Here is a 20468-nt window from a genome sequence, read left to right as displayed (position 1 = left end):
ATTTTGTAATTTGGTTCAGTACATTTTGAATGTGGTGCAGTCCATTTTGTAATTCGGTGCAGTAAATTTTGAATTCGGTGCAGTACATTTTGTAATTCGGTTCAGTACATTTTGTAATTCGGTTCAGTAGATTTTGAATGTGGTGCAGTACATTTTGTAATTTGGTTCAGTACATTTTGAATGTGGTGCAGTACATTTTGTAATTCGGTTCAGTACATTTTGAATGTGGTGCAGTACATTTTGTAATTCGGTTCAGTACATTTTGAATGTGGTGCAGTACATTTTGTAATTCGGTTCAGTACATTTTGTAATTCGGTTCAGTACATTTTGTAATTCGGTTCAGTGCATTTTGTAATTCGGTGCAGTGCATTTTGTAATTCGGTGCAGTGCATTTTGAATTCGGTACAGTACATTTTGTAATTCGGTGCAGTGCATTTTGTAATTCGATTCAGTACAAATTTGTAATTCGGTGCAGTACATTTTGAATTCGGTACAGTACATTTTGAATGTGGTGTAGTACATTTTGTAATTCGGTACAGTGCATTTTGAATTTGGTGCTGTTCATTTTGAAAATGTAGCTCTTGCACTATTTTTGTCTGCATTCCACTGCAATATGCAGCCCATTCAAATGAATGGGCTGTCAAAATTGCACCGCACAGGAACGTGCAGGATTGCATGGGAACTCACACATTCCAGTGTGAACTGGTCCTCTCTGGTCCTGATCTAGCAAACACTAAATGTGAATGCAGCCTGACCCCAGGTTCACACTTAATCGTTATATGCAGTATTTTGCGTTTTGCAGAAACACAGTACAGTCCATGTAACATGATTTCCTATGGGGCAGGTTCACATCTCTGCGTTTTCACCCGGTGCGTTTTGTGGAAAGGGTCAGGGACTTTTTTGAACGCAAACAGTTGCATTTTTGGTTCTATAAACTTTAATGGAAACGATGCAGAAAGGCATGTATTGCATTTTTGCTGCGTTTTAAATATGCCTAGCAGCAAAAAAAAGAAACAAAATGCAAATTGCATCAAAAATGCATAAAAACGCAAGTGCAAAAATGAAAAACGCAATGCAGAAACGGCTCAAATGCAACCTACATAGCTGTGAACCTAGCCTTAGGGCTTGTATATGCTGTAATCCCTGTGTTCAGTGTGTGGTTCTGCAGGCATTTTACATGTGTTTGTGTGTTTTTGGCTTGCTTTTTGATCTGCATCTACTTGCTTGTGCAGTGTCTTTATGTGCGTTCTGCTGTGAAACATTCCACCATCTGACTGCATGTTTCCTGGGCTCTGCGCTCCCAGCTGCAGACTTGGGACTGGTATGGTGGGTGTTGCTGAGTAGAAGGGAGGGATGATGGGAGTTGTAGTTCTGGGATACAGAGGAGATCACACAGACCATACAATGTGGCCACACATCACTGGGGGCGGAAGAGGGAGGAGAGGGAGGAAAGGGATTCAAATGGCCAGAACTCCTGCTAATAGAATGCATTAATGCCAGACACAGGAATGCACATCAGCACTGTTAATGTGCATTAATGCTTATGCAAAAACTTTACTTTTCACTGCGTTTTTTATGCTGTAAGCTCCTGTAGGAAGAAAAAAGTTTTTAAAGTAGAACTAAAGCCAAAACTTTTTATTTCAAATAAAGTGAAAAACCTAGTCAGCTGCTATGCCAGATCCATGATAACAAAATAACTTCAAAAATATCAATAATAAACTAATAAATCAAAATAAAAACAAAGTTGTGCACTCTTTACGTCTGGAGGAAAAGAGATTTAATCTCCAAACACGGAAAGGTTTCTTCACAGTGAGAGCTGTGAAAATGTGGAATAAACTCCCTCAAGAGTTGGTTCTGGCCAGTTCAGTGGATTGTTTTAACCTCCCTAGCGGTCTGATTATGTCCATATTTCTGTGCTAAAAGCAGTACATTTTTTTGCATGGAAATATGTTTTTTTTTTTATTGTAGGCCTGTAATTTTTAGGAATAACTCACTGAAATCTGTCCGAACAAGAGTCTAGTAAACATTCCGGGTAGGATAAAATTTGAAATATGAAATCATAAATTATAATTTAATAAATAATCATAAAAAATAATAATAATATAATAAATTTAATTCAATAATATAATCAAACCAAAAACACTGAAATTTGAAATATAGCGCCAAGTTCGCACATCACTGAGCAAAGACGCAAAATCGTTTTCAGTGTCTGATGACGAATTTCCCCCACCAATCATTATCACTCAATTCTGCAAGTGGTTCTGATTTACTATCGCTGTTCTCTAGCCGGTCTAAAGCCGCTTTTGACCTAAAGGGACGCTTTTTGGACGCCATGGACGTTTCTCAGTTTCCAGGCAGAAAGAACAGTAAAAATGCAGGCAGGGCGCCGGACAAAGCACTCGGGACAAAATGTATGTGAAATGGTTTGATACAGGAATAGAATACTATGTGATTTTAGTGTATTTAGTGAATGTCACTTTTAAAATTTTTACATTTCCCGCCAGTTCCGTCCCCCGTACGTCCCGACGTCGCAGGGAACGGAACCCGGAAGACAGATGCCGGCATCGGCCGGAGGACATTGCCGGGGACACTGCAGGGGGGACATCGCGGGAGCGCGGGACAAGGTAAGTGCAGAAGGGATCCCGGAGCAACGCTGCAGTGTATTCCCGAGTGTAGCTCAGGGGGGTTCCGCTTGTGGTGCTGAAACTTTACCCCGAGCTACACTCGGGAATACCGCCAGGGGGGTTAAAAAAGTCCTGGATTGTTTCTTGGATACACAGAATATAACTGGATATAACATTTATAGGTGACGTTGATCCAGGGAATATCTGATTGCCTCTCGGGGGATCAGGAAGGATTTTTTTCCCTGCAGGAGCAAATTGGATCGTGCTTTGCTGGGTTTTTTTTCCTTCCTCTGGATCAACTGTGGGTATAGGATTATAACTTTTTTTTTTTTTCTATGGTTGAACTGGATGGACTTTTGTCTTTTTTTTCAGCCAGACTAACTATGTAACTATGTAAAGGCTCATGTACACTGCAGCTCCTAAACTGACGTTCAGGAGCTGTTCCCTGTTTCTTTCAGCAGCCCCTGAACTCTCCCTAATGTTCTCCTGTGTGTCCATGTACACATCGTCGTTTAGAGGCAGTTTAGTTTGAATTTTTGAACGCACCAAACTTGCATTCAGGAGTAGATTTTACCGGCGTTTCAAACGCCAAATGCTTGTACACGTGGTTAACCGCATTTATAAGCGTTTGCGTTTAGAAGCGTTTTATAACTGTTCCATGTCCAGATGCTGTCCAGAGCCTTTTTTCATCATCAGAAATGCATGAAAAGCATTTTCCATGTATTCAAATGGACTTAGCACCCCAGCGCAGTCAGTTTCAGGTTTTGCGTGAAGGAAACAATGGTAGAACGCGCCGCATTATGCTCATGATGGGATCCATAGTGAATACAACCAGAAAAGACAGGTCATCTCAACACATACTGCTCTCTCTGCTTCTGCTCTTTTTATTTCTCTCAAAATGTCTGAAATAGTTAATTATTTACTGTTTTTTGGGCATTTGGGAAGGTCTCCTGAGGTTATCTTTTTAAAACGCTTCTAAACCCAAACGCGCATAAACGCGGTATGCACACGCGGCTAAACTGACGTTTTTTTAACCTGCGTTTTCCAGCAGTCAGTTTCCATCGTTCAGAAGAGTTTTCCAAACGCCCCGTGTACATGAACCCTAACTATTAAATCAAAATCAAATAAAAAAAAGTTGTGAATCGCTCTCACACTATTCACACTCCCATACAAAATGTGTTATACAACATAAAATATCATGCAAGTGCAAAGCTTCACTTCCGATTTAAACCAACATAAATGTCTTCTTATAAGTGTCCATAAATTGGTATCTTCACAGATGCTTGACTTACAACAAACTTCTTGAAACCCCTGGTGCCATAAAACACTGCGAACCAATGTATGTCAGGCTCCACGCACGTGTTTTGATAACGCTGCTAACATAGTCTCCCATTAAAAATATGAGGTTTTTCAGCTTTTTTTTTAGTGTTTTTGCATTAGCGTTGTTTTTCCGCGTTTGTGTTTTTTATTTTATTTATTTCAGGTACTTATATAGCGCTGTCAATTTACGCAGCACTTTACATATATATTGTACATTCACATCAGTCTCTAACCCTCAAGGGGTGTACAATCTAAGGTCCCTAACTTACATACAAATACTAGGGCCAATTTAGACAGGAGCCAATGAACCTACCAGCATGTCTTTGGAGAGTGGGAGGAAACCGGAGTACCCGGAGGAAACCCACGCAGGCACATAAAAAAACGCCGGTTTAGAGCATTTTGCCACGTTTTTCAGCGTTTTTCATAGGATAACATGCTGGGGGAGTTTACTGGCTGTAGAAAAAAACGCGAAAAGCCAAAAACAGCTGCTGTAAAAATGTCCGGTGTGCATGAGGACTTAGAGCATTTTTACAGCTACAAAACTCCTCTAGAAACCCACTAGTCCTGGGTTTTTTTCCAGTCCAAAAACGCCCCTGCCAAAAAATGTTGATTACAGTCTAAATGTGCATGGACACATAGGATAACATGCCGGGGATGGACACATAGGATTACATGCCGGGGATGGACACGTAGGAGAACACGCCGGGGATGGACACGTAGGATAACATGCCGGGGATGGACACATAGGATTACATGCCGGGGATGGACACGTAGGAGAACACGCCGGGGATGGACACGTAGGAGAACACGCCGGGGATGGACACGTAGGATAACACGCCGGGAATGGACACGTAGGAGAACACGCCGGGGATGAACACGTAGGATAACACGCCGGGGATGAACACGTAGGATAACACGCCGGGGATGGACACGTAGGATAACACCCCGGGGATGGACACGTAGGAGAACACGCCGGGGATGGACACGTAGGAGAACACGCCGGGGATGGACACGTAGGAGAACACGCCGGGGATGGACACGTAGGAGAACACGCCAGGGATGGACACGTAGGAGAACACGCCGGGGATGGACACGTAGGATAACATGCTGGGGGGTTTATTGGCTGTAGAAGAGAAACACCAAAAGTAAAAAACAGCCGCTGTAAAAAACGTCCCATGTGTATGAGGACTTATTCTCCTTTAAGGGGGCATGGTGGCGGGGGGGTGTCCTATGCCTACATACTTTTGCTAATAGGTATCCCCAGCCCCCATCTCAGAGTTGGGAGGTTTCCATCTTTTATAATTTACAGAACAATTGGGTTATCTATTGTGGGTTTGTTGGGTTTTTTTGCATTAAAATTCAGCAAAGTGTATTGTTTCCAAAAAAAGGGCGTTTGAAAAATTGCTGCACAAATTAAGCGTGACATAAAAACATGCAACATTTTATTCTCTAGGGTCTCTGCTTAAAAAAAAAATGATATATACACACACAGTGTGTGTATAGATAGATAGATAGATATATTTGACATAGTGTGAGGCCATAGGCACAATGTGCGTTTTTCATGTGTTCTGTAGATGTGAATGAGCCCCAAACTATTGTCCAATCAGATTGCACTATGTAGGGTCTGCTTATCCCTCTCTCGCCCCGCCCCCCCAGTGATGTGTGGTTGCATTGCGTCCTTTCATTGTGCAGCCGGCTGATCATCTCCACAGCCCAGAACTACAACTCCCATCATGCCTCTGTGGGCTCTCCTCCATTGAGGACTGGTCAGGGGCCACAGCCGGCCCTTGTTACCCCTCCTTGTGGTCAGATTTCCCCCCTTGGAGTTCTAGATCTGACATTGCTCTTCCGCTGCCCGTCACCCGGACCTCCCCGGTGTCTGAGCCCCGCCGTGGGGGACGCCGGGAGATGTAGTCCTTGCGGGCAGCACGCTGCTCTGTGTTGTTTTGAACCCGGAGAGCTTTATTGTTCGCGGACAGAAGAGGAGAGGAGGATGGCCGAGAGCCGGATGGCGGAGAGCCGGCTGGTGGTTCTACCTCAGTCCCGGATCCGGGTCATTATGAAGAGCTCGCCCGATGTGTCCAGCATCAACCCGGATGCCCTCCTCCTCACCACCAAGGCCACGGTACCCCTTGGGGGGAGGGTCACCTGTAGGGGGTGGGGATGACTTTTCGGGGTGTGTGGAGTGGGGGGGGGTTATCCTGGGGATGGGGCAAACAATGTAATTTATTACAAGACAGGTACCCCGGGGGGATATCTCTGGTGACCCCCTATATGGGTTGGATAATGTGATGGCAATGAATGTGTCACTAGGCAGCAGCAAGATCCTTCTGCCCCCACAGCTTAGTGTCGCCCCCTAAAGACTGACGTCATCCCGTGTCACCGGCGCTGCTTAGTAAATGACTCATCAACGGCGGGGGAGGGGGATGTAAACAAAGGTAATGGCAGCGGATATGCCCGCAGCATTGTGACCCCACCCCCTTCTGCCCCACCACTGCTGCTTAGTGTCGCCCCCTAAAGACTGACGTCATCCCGTGTCATCGCCGCTGCTCAGTAAATGACTCATCCACAGTAGGTTGGGGGGATGTAAACAAAGGTAGCAGCAGCAGATATGTCAACAGCATTGTGATCCCACCCCCTTCTGCCCCACCACTGCTGCTTAGTGTCAGCTCCTGAAGACTGACGTCATCCCGTGTCATCGCCGCTGCTCAGTAAATGACTCATCCACAGTAGGTTTGGGGGGATGTAAACAAAGGTAGCAGCAGTGGCGGATATGTCTACAGCATTGTGATCCCACCCCCTTCTGCCCCACCATTGCTGCTGAAAGTCACCCTTTAAAGACTGACGTCATCCCGTGTCACCACTGCTGCTCAGTAAATGACTCATCTACAGCGGGGGAGGGGGAATGTAAACAAAGGTAGCAGCAGCAGAGGATATGTCCAATGCATTGTGATCCCACCCCTTTCTGACCCACCTCTGCTGCTAAGAGTCACCCTCTAAAGACTGACGTCATCCCGTGTCACCGCCGCTGCTCAGTAAATGACTCATCCACTGTGGGTTAGGGGGGAATGTAAACAAAGGTAGCAGCAGCAGATATGTCCACAGCATTGTGATCCCACCCTCTTCTGCCTCACTACTGCTGCTGAGAGTCACCCTCTAAAGACTGACGTCATCTCGTGTCACCGCCACTGCTCAGTAAATGACTCATCCACTGTGGGTTAGGGGGGAATGTAAACAAAGGTAGCAGCAGCCGATATTTCTGCAGCATTGTGATCCAACCCCCTTCTGCCTCACTACTGCTGCTGAGAGCCACCCTCTAAAGACTTAGTGTCGCCCCCTAAAGACTGACGTCATCCCGTGTCACCGGCGCTTCTTAGTAAATGACTCATCAACGGTAGGGGAGGGGGGGCTCTAAACAAAGGTAGTGGCAGCTGATATGCCCACAGCATTGTGATCCCACCCCCTTCTGCCCCACCACTGCTGCTTAGTGTCGCCCCCTAAAGACTGACGTCATCCCGTGTCATTGCCGCTGCTCAGTAAATGACTCATCCACAGTAGGTTGGGGGGATGTAAAGAAAGGTAGCAAGAACAGATATGTCAACAGCATTGTGATCCCACCCCCTTCTGCCCCACCACTGCTGCTGAAAGTCACCCTGTAAAGACTGACGTCATCCCGTGTCACAGCTGCTGCTCAGTAAATGACTCATCTACAGCGGGGGAGGGGAAATGTAAACAAAGGTAGCAGCAGAGGATATGTCCAAAGCATTGTGATCCCACCCCCTTCTGACTTATCACTGCTGCTGAGAGTCACCCTCTAAAGACTGACGTCATCTCGTGTCGTCTCCGCTGCTCAGTAAATTATTCATCCACAGCGGGGGAGGGGGGTGTAAACAAAGGTAGCAGTGGCAGTCTATGTGTACACAGCATTGTGATCCCATCCCCCCTTCTGCCCCACCGCTGCTGCTGAGAGGCACCCTCTAAAGACTGACGTCATCCCGTGTCACCACCGCTGCTCAGTAAACTACTCATCCACGGTAGGTTAGGGGGGATGTAAACAAAGGTAGCAGCAGCAGCGGCGGATATGTGCACAGCATTGTGATCCCACCCCCTTCTGAGCCACCACTGCACTCCTGAAGAAGCCTGAAGGCACCCTGGTTGAGAAAGATGGATGTAGAGTTGCTGTTGCACAGATTTGTCCCAGACTGGGTAAAAGAATAACAGTAATGACGTCACGGATGTTATAAGGAAGCTATGTGGATGAGTTATGATAGAGTAAGGGCAGATAAGTCGCTGAGTTCCCAGGGTACCGAATATCCCAGATGTGTCCTGGGCAGGGTACAAAAGTATGATGTCATTGAGGTGAGGGCAGATATTATGGGGCAAGTTAGTTGGTTTGTGATAGGGTAACTAGCACCATAGATTTGCCTAGGTAGAGTAAACAGTACTATGTCAGTGAGTGGGGGCAGATATTTTGGGGCAAGTAAGGCAGTTGGTTTGTGACGGAACTAGTACCCCAGATATATCCTAGGCAGAGAAAAAGTGTGATGTCAATTGGGGGGTGAGGGGGCAGATATGGCCTGATTAGTTGGGTATTGATAGGGTAACTAATATCCCAGATTTGTCCCAGGCAAGGTAAAATGTCATTGATTTGGAAGGGGTGACTTGCTGGGCTGATCTCCTTAGTAGTGAGGTGGTAATATGATGGCACACATGGGGCAGGTATCAGAATAGAAAAACAGTTGATGTCAGATCACCAGGAGGATGTGGGAGATCCACCAGTGGGAGCCCTCTAGACAAGGATGAAACTATTTGATCATTTTTTTAAGCCGGATTAAAAAAAAGACAAAACTCTCTCTCTCTCTCTCTCTCTCTCTCTCTCTCTCTCTCTCTCTCTCTCCATCTCCATCTCCATCTCCGTCTCCATCTCCCTCTCCCCCTCCCTCTCTCCCTCTCTCCCTCTCCCCCTCTCTCTCTCTCTCTCTCTCTCTCTCTCTCCCTCTCTCTCTCTCCATCTCCATCTCCCCCCTCTCCCTCTCTCTCTCTCTCTAGATCTCTCTCTCTCTCTCTCTCTCTCTAGATCTCTCTCTCTCTCCTCTCTCTCTCTATATATATATATATATCTGTCTATATATATATATATATATCTATATCTCTCTCTCTCTCATCTCTCTCTCATCTCTCTTTCATCTCTCTCACACGAATTGAATAGCTGTCATTCTCATGGTGTGCATGTAATCTTCCCCAACAGGAGCTCTTTGTGAAATACCTGGCATCATATTCCTATAAACACGGCACGGGTAATAAAGACAACACGCTAGCGTATGACGACTTGTCCGACACAGCTGAGAATAGCGACATCTTCGGATTTCTCTCTGGTAGGTGGATGCCATTAACGTTCATTCCACTATTGTTCAACCAAGTGTGTTTATTTTAGTTTTTACATAGATTGGGGAAGAGTAAGGTCAGGGTTTTATTGCTGCCTGTGTCCTCATTGGGGAGATTTTCCCTCACTTCCTGTTTCTGTGACACCTGTACAAGACGTGGGGGGGAACAGTTGTCACCAGGACAGGAAGGTTCATAGAACAATGAAAACGCTTCCCCACTCTATTAAAAAAAATATATATATATATTTTTCTGTCTATGCCTAAGTTGCATTATTGAAATCTTTTTCCTTTGCCAGCTTTGCATCATGGAAGCCAAAAAGTTATATAAATCTTTACTCCATTTTTTCAAAAACATTTTAAAGCTGAAATCCGAGCACAAAAAAATCTTTAAATCCCTGTGCAGTATTCTGTGAAGGAGCTTCCTTTAATAACAATGGTCACCTGTGCTCTTTTGTCCATGTGCAGGGCGACCGGACCAGGATAGAAATTGTGTTCGGACTACAGAATACATTCCCCTTTCAGATCCTCCATAACATGGGGGTATTCTGTAGTCCGCAGAAAGAACTGGAAACAATGCTAACCACTAACAGTTTACAGAAGCCAGGAGGTCACAAGATTTCTTGCAGTTTCAAGTGGTATTTTTTCTACTTTAAATATACAATCGGAAGTGTTTTGTTAGATCTCTTAAAGTGGAACTGATGGTGGCCATACACTTTTTGATAAATTATCTATTTTCTTTCTAATCCATCTCTCCCGATAGGAATAGTCGATCTATAGTCTGCAGCCTTCTCGATCCATGTTCTGCACAGAAGGAAGTGGATTTCAATCCATAGTTGGAATACACTATATTGTAAAAAGTATTGGGACACCCCTCTAAATCATGTGATTCAGGTGTTCCAATCCCCTCCATGGCCACAGGTGTATACAATCAGGCCCCTAGGCATGCAGACTGCTTCTACAAACATTGGTGAAAGAATGGGTCGCTCTCAGGAGCTCAGTGACTCCAAGCGTGGTCCCGTGATAGGTTGTCACCTGTGCAATCCATCCGTGACATTTCCTGGCTACTAAATATTCCACGCTCAACTGTTAGTGGGATTATAACAAAGTGGAAGCAACTGGGAACAGCAACTCAGCCACCAAGTGGTAGGCCACGTCACATGACAGGGCGGGGTCAGCACATGCTGAAACGCACAGTGCGCAGAAGTCGCCAACTGTCTGCAGAGTCAATGGCTAAAGACCTCCAAATTTGGTGTGGCCTTCAGATTAGCACAACAACAGTGCATAGAGAGCGTCATGGAATGGGTTTTCATGGCTGAGAAGCTGCATCCAAGCCTTACATCACCGAGTGCAATGCAATGCATCGGATGCTGTGGTGTAAAGCACGCTGCCACTGGACTGGAGCCGTGGAGACGTGTTCTCTGGAGTGACCAATCACGATTCTTTGTCTGGCAATCTGATGGACGTGTCTGGGTTTGGCGGTTGCTGGGAGAACGGTACTTGCCTGACTGCATTGTGCCAAGTGTAAAGTTTGGTGGAGGGGGGATTATGGTGTGAGGTTATATTTTAGGGGTTGGGCTTGAGGCGTCAGCATACCAAGACATTTTGGACAATTTCATGCTCCCAACTTTGTGGGAAGAGTTTGGGGATGGCCCCTTCCTGTTCCAACATGACTGCGCACCAGTGCACAAAGCAAGGTCCATAAAGACATCGATGAGCCAGTTTGGGGTGGAGGACCTTGACTGGCCTGCACAGAGTCCTGACCTCAACCCCATAGAACACCTTTGGGATGAATTAGAGCGGAGACTGCAAGCCAGGCCTCCTCCCCCGACATCAGTGCCTGACCTGACAAATGTGCTTCTGGAAGAATGGTCCAACCTTCCCATAGACACCCTCCTAAACCTTGTGGACGGCCTTCCCAGAAGAGATGAAGCTGTTATAGCTGCAAAGGGCGGGGCCAACTCAATATTGAACCCTACGGACTAAGACTGGGAGGCCATTAAAGTTCATGTGTGTGGAAAGGCCGGCCGACCAATATTTTTGGCAATATAGTATATAATCTTAAATTATCGAGCACATCTCTGTTTCCACCATGCAATCCAATAACCTGAATGATTGAATTTATAACCAAAGCATCTCAATGCTTCAAAACAATGAATGTTTTTTTGTCCTGGACGATTGACTGTTTGATCGAATCTAATAAAAAAGAACTCTCAACTCAAAGTGAGTTTATGATTATTCGATTGTGTACCAATTCAAACGCACATCGATCAGAAAATTAACCTCTCGGCGCCGGCCACACGCAAATGTGCAGCCTCCCGGCGTCTGGGCCTTGACGCTGAGCGGCCGCACATTTGCGTGCAATTAAGGAAAACATATGTGCTGAGAGCACGCGCCCTGCGCACTCCCAGCACACGTGTCCGGTACTCACGGAAAAGGTTGCGATCTGGACCTTTCCCGATCGTGTGACCGCTGTGACAGCGAATCACGGCGGTCACATGACGCTAAACCCCCCCCCGCTTCTGAAACCCTTAAAGGGCCGGGAGCCGCTGGCACCAAGGGGTTAAATTGAAGGGTTATAAAAAATAGGGTTATGTGACGTAGAGTCCCAGGAGTCTGAAGTGGCAGGGACACCTCATTCTCGCCTACTAGTTCGATGGCATATCTGTTGGATAATAAAATTGAAGCCTAGGCGAGAATAGTGATAGGTGGGCATGGCCAGGCCTAAAGTTAAACAAACAAACTAAAGAGCCAAATAAAGTGCTAGTTCAAATTTGGAGGGTAGCAGCAGTGCAGAGCCTTAATTGATCTGGGCTGTGAAGGTCAGCTTTAAGAGTCTTTAGCCATCTTGATTGGTTGGCTAGGCTTGGTTGACTCAACTCCCACACATGCTTACTGGAGTTACTTTGTCCAGGTCCTGGTGTCACTTTCCTCATCCAGTACAGTGGGGGAAGAAGCTAATGGAGCATGATCTGCATGCCATTAGCTTCAATGCAGGACAGCTGATTAAAGAAAACCTGTCAGTAAAAAAATTGACTATATGGGGGACTTTTAGTTCACCCATGGCTCGGTTAACGATCAATAAAGCAACGGGCCCTGATGGTCTTCATCCCAGAGTTCTAAGAGAACTTCGAGGTCTAGTTGTTGGACCATTACCTGATCTTTTTAACCAATCTCTTCTAACAGGAGAAGTTCCCCATGACTGGCGGACAGCTAATATTGTACCGATCCACAATTGGGGCAGCAAGGTAGATGCCGGCAATTACAGGCCAGTGAGTTTAACATCGGTTGTAGTCAAGTTAATGGAATCACTCCCGAAAAGAAGGATCATTGATCACTTAAAAACATACAACTTGCTGGATCCAAAGCAGCATGGCTTTACTGAGGGAAGGTCATGTCAGACTAATCTGATTGGATTTTTTGACTATATTACCAATATTTTGGACAAGGGTGGTGCTGTGGACATGGCATATCTTGATTTCAGCAAGGCATTTGATACAGTTCCACATAGTGATCTAATACAAAAGTTGTACAAGCTAGGACTGAGCCCTTGGGGGGTTCATTGGATATGCAGCTGGCTAAATGATAGATACCAGAGTGTGGTTGTATATGGGGTTCACTCGGACCAGAGACCAGTCACTAGTGGTGTACCACAAGGCTGATGACACAAAGGTGTGTGATAGGGTTGATATCCCTGGAGGTGTTTGTAACATGGAACATGATTTGGCATTGCTGGAAGTTTGGTAAAAAAAGTGGAAATTGCAGTTCAATGTTTCTAAATGTAAAAATAATGCACCTAGGAAAAAAAGAAGCCCTTGAGAGAGTACAACATTCGGGGTACAGCATTAGCCAGAACTACACGGGAAAAGGACTTTGGGTACTTATTTCAGATGATTGCAAAATGAGCAAACAGTGTGACCAGGCAAGGGGGGAAAAGTGAATAGAATTCTAGGATGTATCACTAGAGGGGTCACCAGCAGGAGGAAGGAGGTCCTGATTCCTCTATATATAGATCTTTATATCACTAGAGGGGTCACCATCAGGAGGAAGGAGGTCCTGATTCCTCTATATAGATCTTTATATCACTAGAGGGGTCACCATCAGGAGGAAGGAGGTCCTGATTCCTCTATATAGATCTTTATATCACTAGAGGGATCACCAACAGGAGGAAGGAGGTCCTGATTCCTCTATATCAGGGGTGGGCATCTCTGTCCCTCCAGCTGTTGGTGAACTACAAGTCCCATCATGCCTCTGCCTTTGGGAGCCATGCTTGTAACTGTCAGTCTTGCAATGCCTCATACTTGTAGTTTGGCAACAGCTGGAGGGCTGCCAGATTGACACCCGTGCTCTGTACAGATCTGTATATCACTAGAGGGGTCACCAACAGGAGGTCCTGATTCCTCTATATAGATCTTAATATCACTAGAAGGGTCACCGGCAGGAGGATGGAGGTCCTGATTCCTCTAAATAGATCCTATCACTAGAGGGGTCACCGGCAGGAGGAAGGAGGTCCCGATTCCTCTATATAGATCTTTATATCACTAGAGGGGTCACCAGCAGGAGGAAGGAGGTCCTGATTCCTCTATATAGATCTTTATATCACTAGAAGGGTCACCAGCAGGAGGAAGGAGGTCCTGATTCCTCTATATAGATCCTATCACTAGAGGGGTCACCGGCAGGAGGAAGGAGGTCCTGATTCCTCTATATAGATCTTTATCTCACTAAAGGGGTCACCAGCAGCAGGTAGGAGGTCCTGATTCCCCAATATAAATCTTTATATCACTTGAGGGGTCACCGGCAGGAGGAAGGAGGTCCTGATTCTTCTATATAGATCTTTATATCACTAGAGGGATCACCGGCAGGAGGAAGGAGGTCCCTATTCCTCTATATAGATCTTTAGTTGGACCTCATTTAGAATACTGTGTCCAGTTCTGGAGATCTCACCTACAAAAAGATATTGATAAGATAGAACGAATCCAGAGACGGGTAACAAAAATGGTGGAAGGTCTGGGGGGGATAAAACATATTAAGAGTGACTTCAGGAACTTAACATGTCCAGTCTGGAGGAAAGAAAGGAAAGGGGAGACATGATTGAAACCTTTAAATACATCAAGGGGGTGAATAAGGTTCAAGAGGGCAGGATTTCAACATGAAACTATAATCAAGAACACGAGGACGGGACCTTAAACTAACTGGAGGAAAGTTCAAAACTAATCTTAGAAAGTATTATGTTACTGAAAGCGTAGTTGATGCTCGGAATAAACTTCCAGCAGAGGTAGTGAGCCAGTCAACAGTAAATAGCTTCCTACAAGCATAGATCTATTGTCAGATAAAAAAGTTAAACAAAAACAAACACTGCCCCCCCCCCCCAAACAAAAATACGGGTAGACTCAATGGACGGACCACTTGTTTTTTTGCCGTCACCTTTCTATGTTTATGTGATGAAGAGTGTAGTGAAAAAAAATAAAACTTTAGAGTAAGTGTAAAAAAAATTAAAGTTACACCCAAGTACTCATACCAACCCCCCCTCAAATTTTTGATCCCCCACATACACACACGTGAACGTAAATACATGCATTGGGTGCTCCTATGCACAAAACCGTTGATTGCGATGCTCATGTCATATATCACTGCTGCACATGCATAGTTCTAGGCCCATTATTTACTGTTAACTCTAAATTGAAGACCTTAAGGGCTTTTAAAGTGTTACCTATGGAAAATATAAGGTACTAACGTTTTACATAATTTTAAAAAAGAAGCATGGCTTTCAAAATAAATTTAAAAAAAAGAATCAATCATACTCGCCTAGATGGCTGCAGCACCATTCTCAGCTGCAGCTGTCCCCTGCCGCCTCTGAGACTGAGAACGGAGCAAACAAACACCATTGATCACACAGCTCTCAGTCTTCAGCCTGCAGAGAGCCGATGACTGTCAGTGGCTGGAGTGCTGGGCTGTACAGGGGGTGGGTGTGGCTGGTTTAGGCTCTCACTAAGGCCAGCCATACATTATACAATTTTCTTGAGATTTTTGGTTTAGATTTACCAAAAACCATATAATATGAGGTCAAAACTAACAACACTTTCAATTGTATCCAATTAGGCGGGCTCTTGCACTACATAGTTGAAGGTAAATCTAAAGGAAATTGGGTAGAAATTTGACAGAAAATTGTATAGTGTATGGGCAGGCTTGGTTCACATATGTGCAGGTGGTGCGGCTGCGGATTAGTTCTAATGGCAGGCCGCCCGCACTGGAAAACGCAACCGTACTGGGAACCAAGGTTCCTGTGCAGGTTGCGTTTTCAGAAGAAGTGAAGGGACTTCTTCCCTGTGTGTCATGGGGCACGGGAGTCCATTCAAATGAATGGGTTCTTGTGCTCGCGCAAAAGTAGCCCGCACAGCCACATATATGTGAACCAGCTGCTGGTTTAGGGATCTGGTTGGATCTCTGCACTAAGGCAGGATCTTTCCTGAGCCTCTACTGGCTGAGTGACGTCAGCCAACAGTGGACTTTTGCCCGCTGTTGTCTGAAAACGGGTCACGAGTGCAGAATGAACTGCACACCTAGGATTCATAGGAGAAACATAGCCAAAATAGCTTTGGCTATACCTCTCCTTTAAGCCTTGACATGTTGGGTATCTATTGACTTAGAGCAGTATTTTTCAACCTTTTTTTCAGTCAAGGCACCCTTTAAAATTCTCGAGGCACCCCATTCTAAAATGTAAAAAAAAGAATATAATGGAGCAAAATCCACACATGTAGGATACCCTCACTCAGCTAATGTGACCCCAGTGCTGATGAGTGGGGAAGAAAAGGTCCAAGAAGGATAATTGTTGGATCCTTGTCAACCAATGATGTCACTGGTTGTTAGGACACTGGCTGCTAGAAGATTTGAGTAGTGCACAATAAAAACCTGTGATTATGTGTAACTAAACAGCAGGCTTCTTCTACTGGCTTGTTTGCAATTTTTGGGCAGTTTTTAGACATTTTGCCAAGTCACGCCTGTAGGGACATGAAGGCACCCCAGGGTGCCTGGACACCCTGGTTGAAAAAGGCTGACTTAGAGAACACCTATTTTTACCATATTTTACCAACAAATTGGGTGCCCCCTCCCCTGACTTCTCCATCAAGATCAATAACACAACCATCAGTCCCTCCCCTCATGCCAGGGTACTAGGTGTAATCCTAGACTCCCATCTGTCCTTTCAGGCCCAAATCCAATCACTGTCCAAATCTTGTAGACTTCATCTCCGCAACATCTCCAAGATACGCCCGTTCCTAACCTCGGAAACCACTAAGCAATTTATCCACTCCCTTGTTATATCTCGCCTTGACTACTGTAACTCCCTCCTCATTGGCCTACCTCATCGCAGGCTATCCCCTCTTCAGTCTATCATGAATGCTGCTACCAGACTCATCCACCTTACTAACTATTCTGTATCTGCCATCCCTCTCTGCCAATCCCTCCACTGGCCTCCACTCAGTGTCCTCCACCCCTCTCTGCCAATCCCTCCACTCAGTGTCCTCCATCCCTCTCTGCCAATCCCTCCACTCAGTGTCCTCCATCCCTCTCTGCCAATCCCTCCACTCGGTGTCCTCCATCCCTCTCTGCCAATCCCTCCACTTGCCTCCACTCGGTGTCCTCCATCTCTCTCTGCCAATCCCTCCACTGACCTCCACTCGGTGTCCTCCACCCCTCTCTGCCAATCCCTCCACTTGCTTCCCGTTGCCCAACGGATAAAATTCAAAACATTAACAATAACATATAAAACCATTTATAACTCCGCCCCAAATTACATCACCGATCTTGTCTCCAAATATCACCCAAACTGTACTCTCCGCTCCTCGCAAGACCTCCTACTCTCTAGCTCCATTGTCTCCTCCTTCCATGCTCGTCTCCAGGACTTCTCCAGAACTTCCCCCATCCTCTGGAACTCTCTACACCAATTTATAAGACTATCGCCTACCCTGCTCACTTTTAGGCGATCTCTGAAAACCTATCTCTTCAGGGAAGCCTATCCTGCCCTCAGCTAATAATGGAATCTTCTATTCCTCCTACCAGTCCATCCCTCACAGTTACTACCTTTTTGTACCACTAGCCCCTCCCTCCTAGATTGTAAGCTCCCAGGATCAGGCCCTCCTATCCCTCTTGTATTGTTGCTGTTTTGTCTCCCTTTATATTGTAAAGCGCTGAGCAAACTGTTGGCATGATATAAATCCTGTATAATAATAATATATTACATTTGTACTCTTAATCTTGTACTGAAATGTTTCATTTCATAAACTGCTGCTCTAATAACATGTGACACAAACAATTGGAACTACCACCATTTTATTTTGGGGGTCTGCTTTCAAAAATTTATAATGTTTGGGGGTTTTAAGTAATCTTATGTGTGCTAAAAACACAACAATGGCTCAGGCAGCAAAATGGTTAATGTCACGAGGAGACATGCCCAAATGTAAAATGTTTTTTGACTTTCATTTCCAGACATACTGCCGAAGAAAATCCTGGCTAGTGAGTATTTAAAAATGTTGTCGAAAGAAGACAAGGATGGTACCCTGGATGAAGCGGAGGAGGAGGAGGAAGAGGAGGAGGAAGGAGAAGGTGAAGAAGAGGAAGACAAGGAAGAGGAGGAGGAGGATGAAGATAGTGTCAACTCTGATGACGACGCAGATGAAGACTATGAGCAGGATGATAACGAAGACGAGGAGGACGAGGACGAGGATGATTGATGGTACACCTCTCTACATTATGGATGCTATAAACACATTCTTCATCTTAGATTTATTTTTCTACGGTTTTCTTTGTTTTTTGTTTTTTTTTTATAATTGACAAAACGGTGAATTAATGCTGTTCCTGTGCATAATAAAGTTTCTTAATAAAAATAAAAATGTATTTTCTCTAAGCACAGCTAACCTGAACCCAGTGCAATTTTAGTGATAATAATCCTAAAAAATCCATTATATAGTATATGGAATTCTTTGATTCTCAAAGCTGAACTCCAGGCAAATAGTTTAACACAGATGAAGTACATATATGAGAGATGTCTCTGCCAAGGGATTTGTATTTTTGTCCATCCGGTTCTGAGATTTACACCACTCTGCCACACAGAACAGTATTGCAGAAATAAGGACCTGCTTTTTCTCTGCTGCAGTTTCACTTTCACTTAAACGTCTCCTCCGCTCCCCACAATGATGGATGGCACCACTTACAGTTAAAGCAGAATTTCTGCCCAACACTAACTAGTGCTTGCTACCTAGTCTGACTAACCTGTGTGTAAAAAAAAAAAAAAAAAAAGTATACTTTCCTTTTTTTTTGCCAGCTCTGGTCTAGTCACATGATCCCATGTATCAGTCAGGGGTGGCTGCAGGGGAGAGGAGAGAGCACTCAACAATGATTGGGAATTACAGGAGCGGTGATTTCACCCATAGGCTCTCATGTCCCATCTGTTGTTGGGGCTCCCTCCTCTCCCAGGCAACCGCCACTAACTGACCCCTGGTTCACACATCTGCCGTCTGCGTTTTGCGTGGGCACGAGAGCCCATTCACTTGAATGGACTCCCGTGCCCAGGGAAGTCCCTGCACTTCTGAAAATGCAGCCCGCACAGGAACCTCGGTTCCCAGTACGGTTGCAATTTCCAGTGCGGACGGCGTGGCATTTGAATTAATGGCACCCGCACATATGTGAACCTAGCCTGACACGGAAGCAGGATCACGTCACTGGACCACAGTGGGCTGAAAATAGGTAAGTATACACATTTCATTACACAGGTTAGTAAGCATATAGGTAGCTAGACAATGTTAGGCAGGAATTTACTTGATGTACTTATCTAATGGCTTCCGTGAGGTCTCCTTCCCCCTCATCAACATGCTTATTAAATATTTAAAAAAAAAACACCTTTTTGTTTTTATCACATACCTTATTTTAGACCCAATAATGCCATTATTGGGTCTTTGTGCTTCTTTATGCAGTGCAGGCAGATCATGGCTGGTGGGAGAGGCCTAAAAACTTCACAGCATCCTGCCTCAGTACACCCCTGAGGAGCCCTCAGCTCAGATACAAGCAGTGGGCTGGCTTTTGGGAGGAGTTATGCAAATATCAAAATGTCTTGATGGGTGTGTTGTTGGTGTGAAGGAGTTGGCATTCTTTGGCAGACGGATCCTAGGCAATGCCCGTGTGTGATGCTGAGTCTCCAAGATTGATAGAACGGACGTCCAATGAATGAAAGGGACAGGCAAAGGACAGTCAGAGGGGGTTGAGCGAGATGGTGCCTGATATCCTCCAGCCAGAAAATGAGGCAGGCTCTCTCTGATTTGCAGCTTCTAATTTACATTAACCACTTGAGCTCCAGAGGATTTACCCCCCTTAATGACCACGCCTCTTTTTGCTACTCGGCGCTGCACTAATTCAACTGATAATTGCGCGGTCATGCAATGCTGCACCCAAACTAAATTTACGTCCTTTTTTCACACAAATAGAGCTTTCGGTGTAATTTGATCACCTGTGCGCTTTTTATTTTTAACGCTATAAACAAAAAAAGGCCAAAAATTTTGAAGAAAAAATATTTTTTACTTTCAGCTATAAAAAATATATAGTAAACTCAAAGTTGGTTATAGATTTAGGCCAAAATGTATTCTGCTCCATGTTTTTGGTAAAAAAAAAATCCCAATAAGTGTATATTGATTGCTTTGTGGTGAAGTTATAGCGTCTACAAACTATGGTATAGATACTGCAATTTACGCCATTTTTCTGCTATACAGCGCTGCGCTAGTTTAACGGACAATTGCGCGGTCATGCAATACGGTACATAAATGAAATTTACGTCCTTTTTTTCCCCACAAATTGAGCTTTCTTTTGGTGGTATTTGATCGCCTGTGCGGTTTTTATTTTTTGCGCTATAAAAAAAAAGGCTGACAATTTTGAGGAAAAAAAACAATATTTTGGACTTTTTGCTATAAAACATGTCCAGTAAAAAAAAAATGCAAAAATCAAATTTAGTCATAAATTTCTGCCAAAATGCATTCTGCGACATGTCTTTGCTAAAAAAAAAACCAAAACGTGTAAATTAATTGGTTTACGTGAAAGTTATAGCGTTTACAAATGGCGGGAAAGATACTGGGATTTTTAATTTTTATTATACTAATAA

General features: G+C 44.8%; 1 protein-coding gene across 1 annotated transcript; it reads left to right on the top strand.

Annotated features, from left to right (window-relative positions):
* Positions 1-5905: 5905 nt before the first annotated feature.
* On the top strand, positions 5906-18213 carry CHRAC1 (chromatin accessibility complex subunit 1). The gene is made up of 3 exons (XM_089654644.1): positions 5906-6069; positions 9193-9319; positions 17810-18213. The coding sequence occupies exons 1-3, from the start codon at positions 5938-5940 to the stop codon at positions 18052-18054; spliced, it is 504 nt and encodes a 167-aa protein (XP_089510770.1). The 5' UTR covers positions 5906-5937; the 3' UTR covers positions 18055-18213.
* The last annotated feature ends 2255 nt before the right edge of the window (positions 18214-20468 follow it).

Source organism: Staurois parvus, unplaced genomic scaffold (assembly GCF_062004578.1).
Source record: "Staurois parvus isolate SC_StPar_1 unplaced genomic scaffold, SC_StPar_1.0 ptg000783l, whole genome shotgun sequence".
In the NCBI taxonomy this organism is placed as follows: domain Eukaryota; kingdom Metazoa; phylum Chordata; class Amphibia; order Anura; family Ranidae; genus Staurois; species Staurois parvus.
Note: the sequence above shows the minus strand (reverse complement) of the source record. Positions and strands in the feature narration are given on the sequence as shown.

Coding starts and splice junctions, on each gene's coding strand:
- CHRAC1 (XM_089654644.1), top strand. CDS start 5,938: ATGGCCGAGAGCCGGATGGCGGAGAGCCGGCTGGTGGTTCTACCTCAG. Junction 6,070..9,192: donor TCCTCACCACCAAGGCCACG/GTACCCCTTGGG, acceptor CTTCCCCAACAG/GAGCTCTTTGTGAAATACCT. Junction 9,320..17,809: donor CATCTTCGGATTTCTCTCTG/GTAGGTGGATGC, acceptor TTTCATTTCCAG/ACATACTGCCGAAGAAAATC.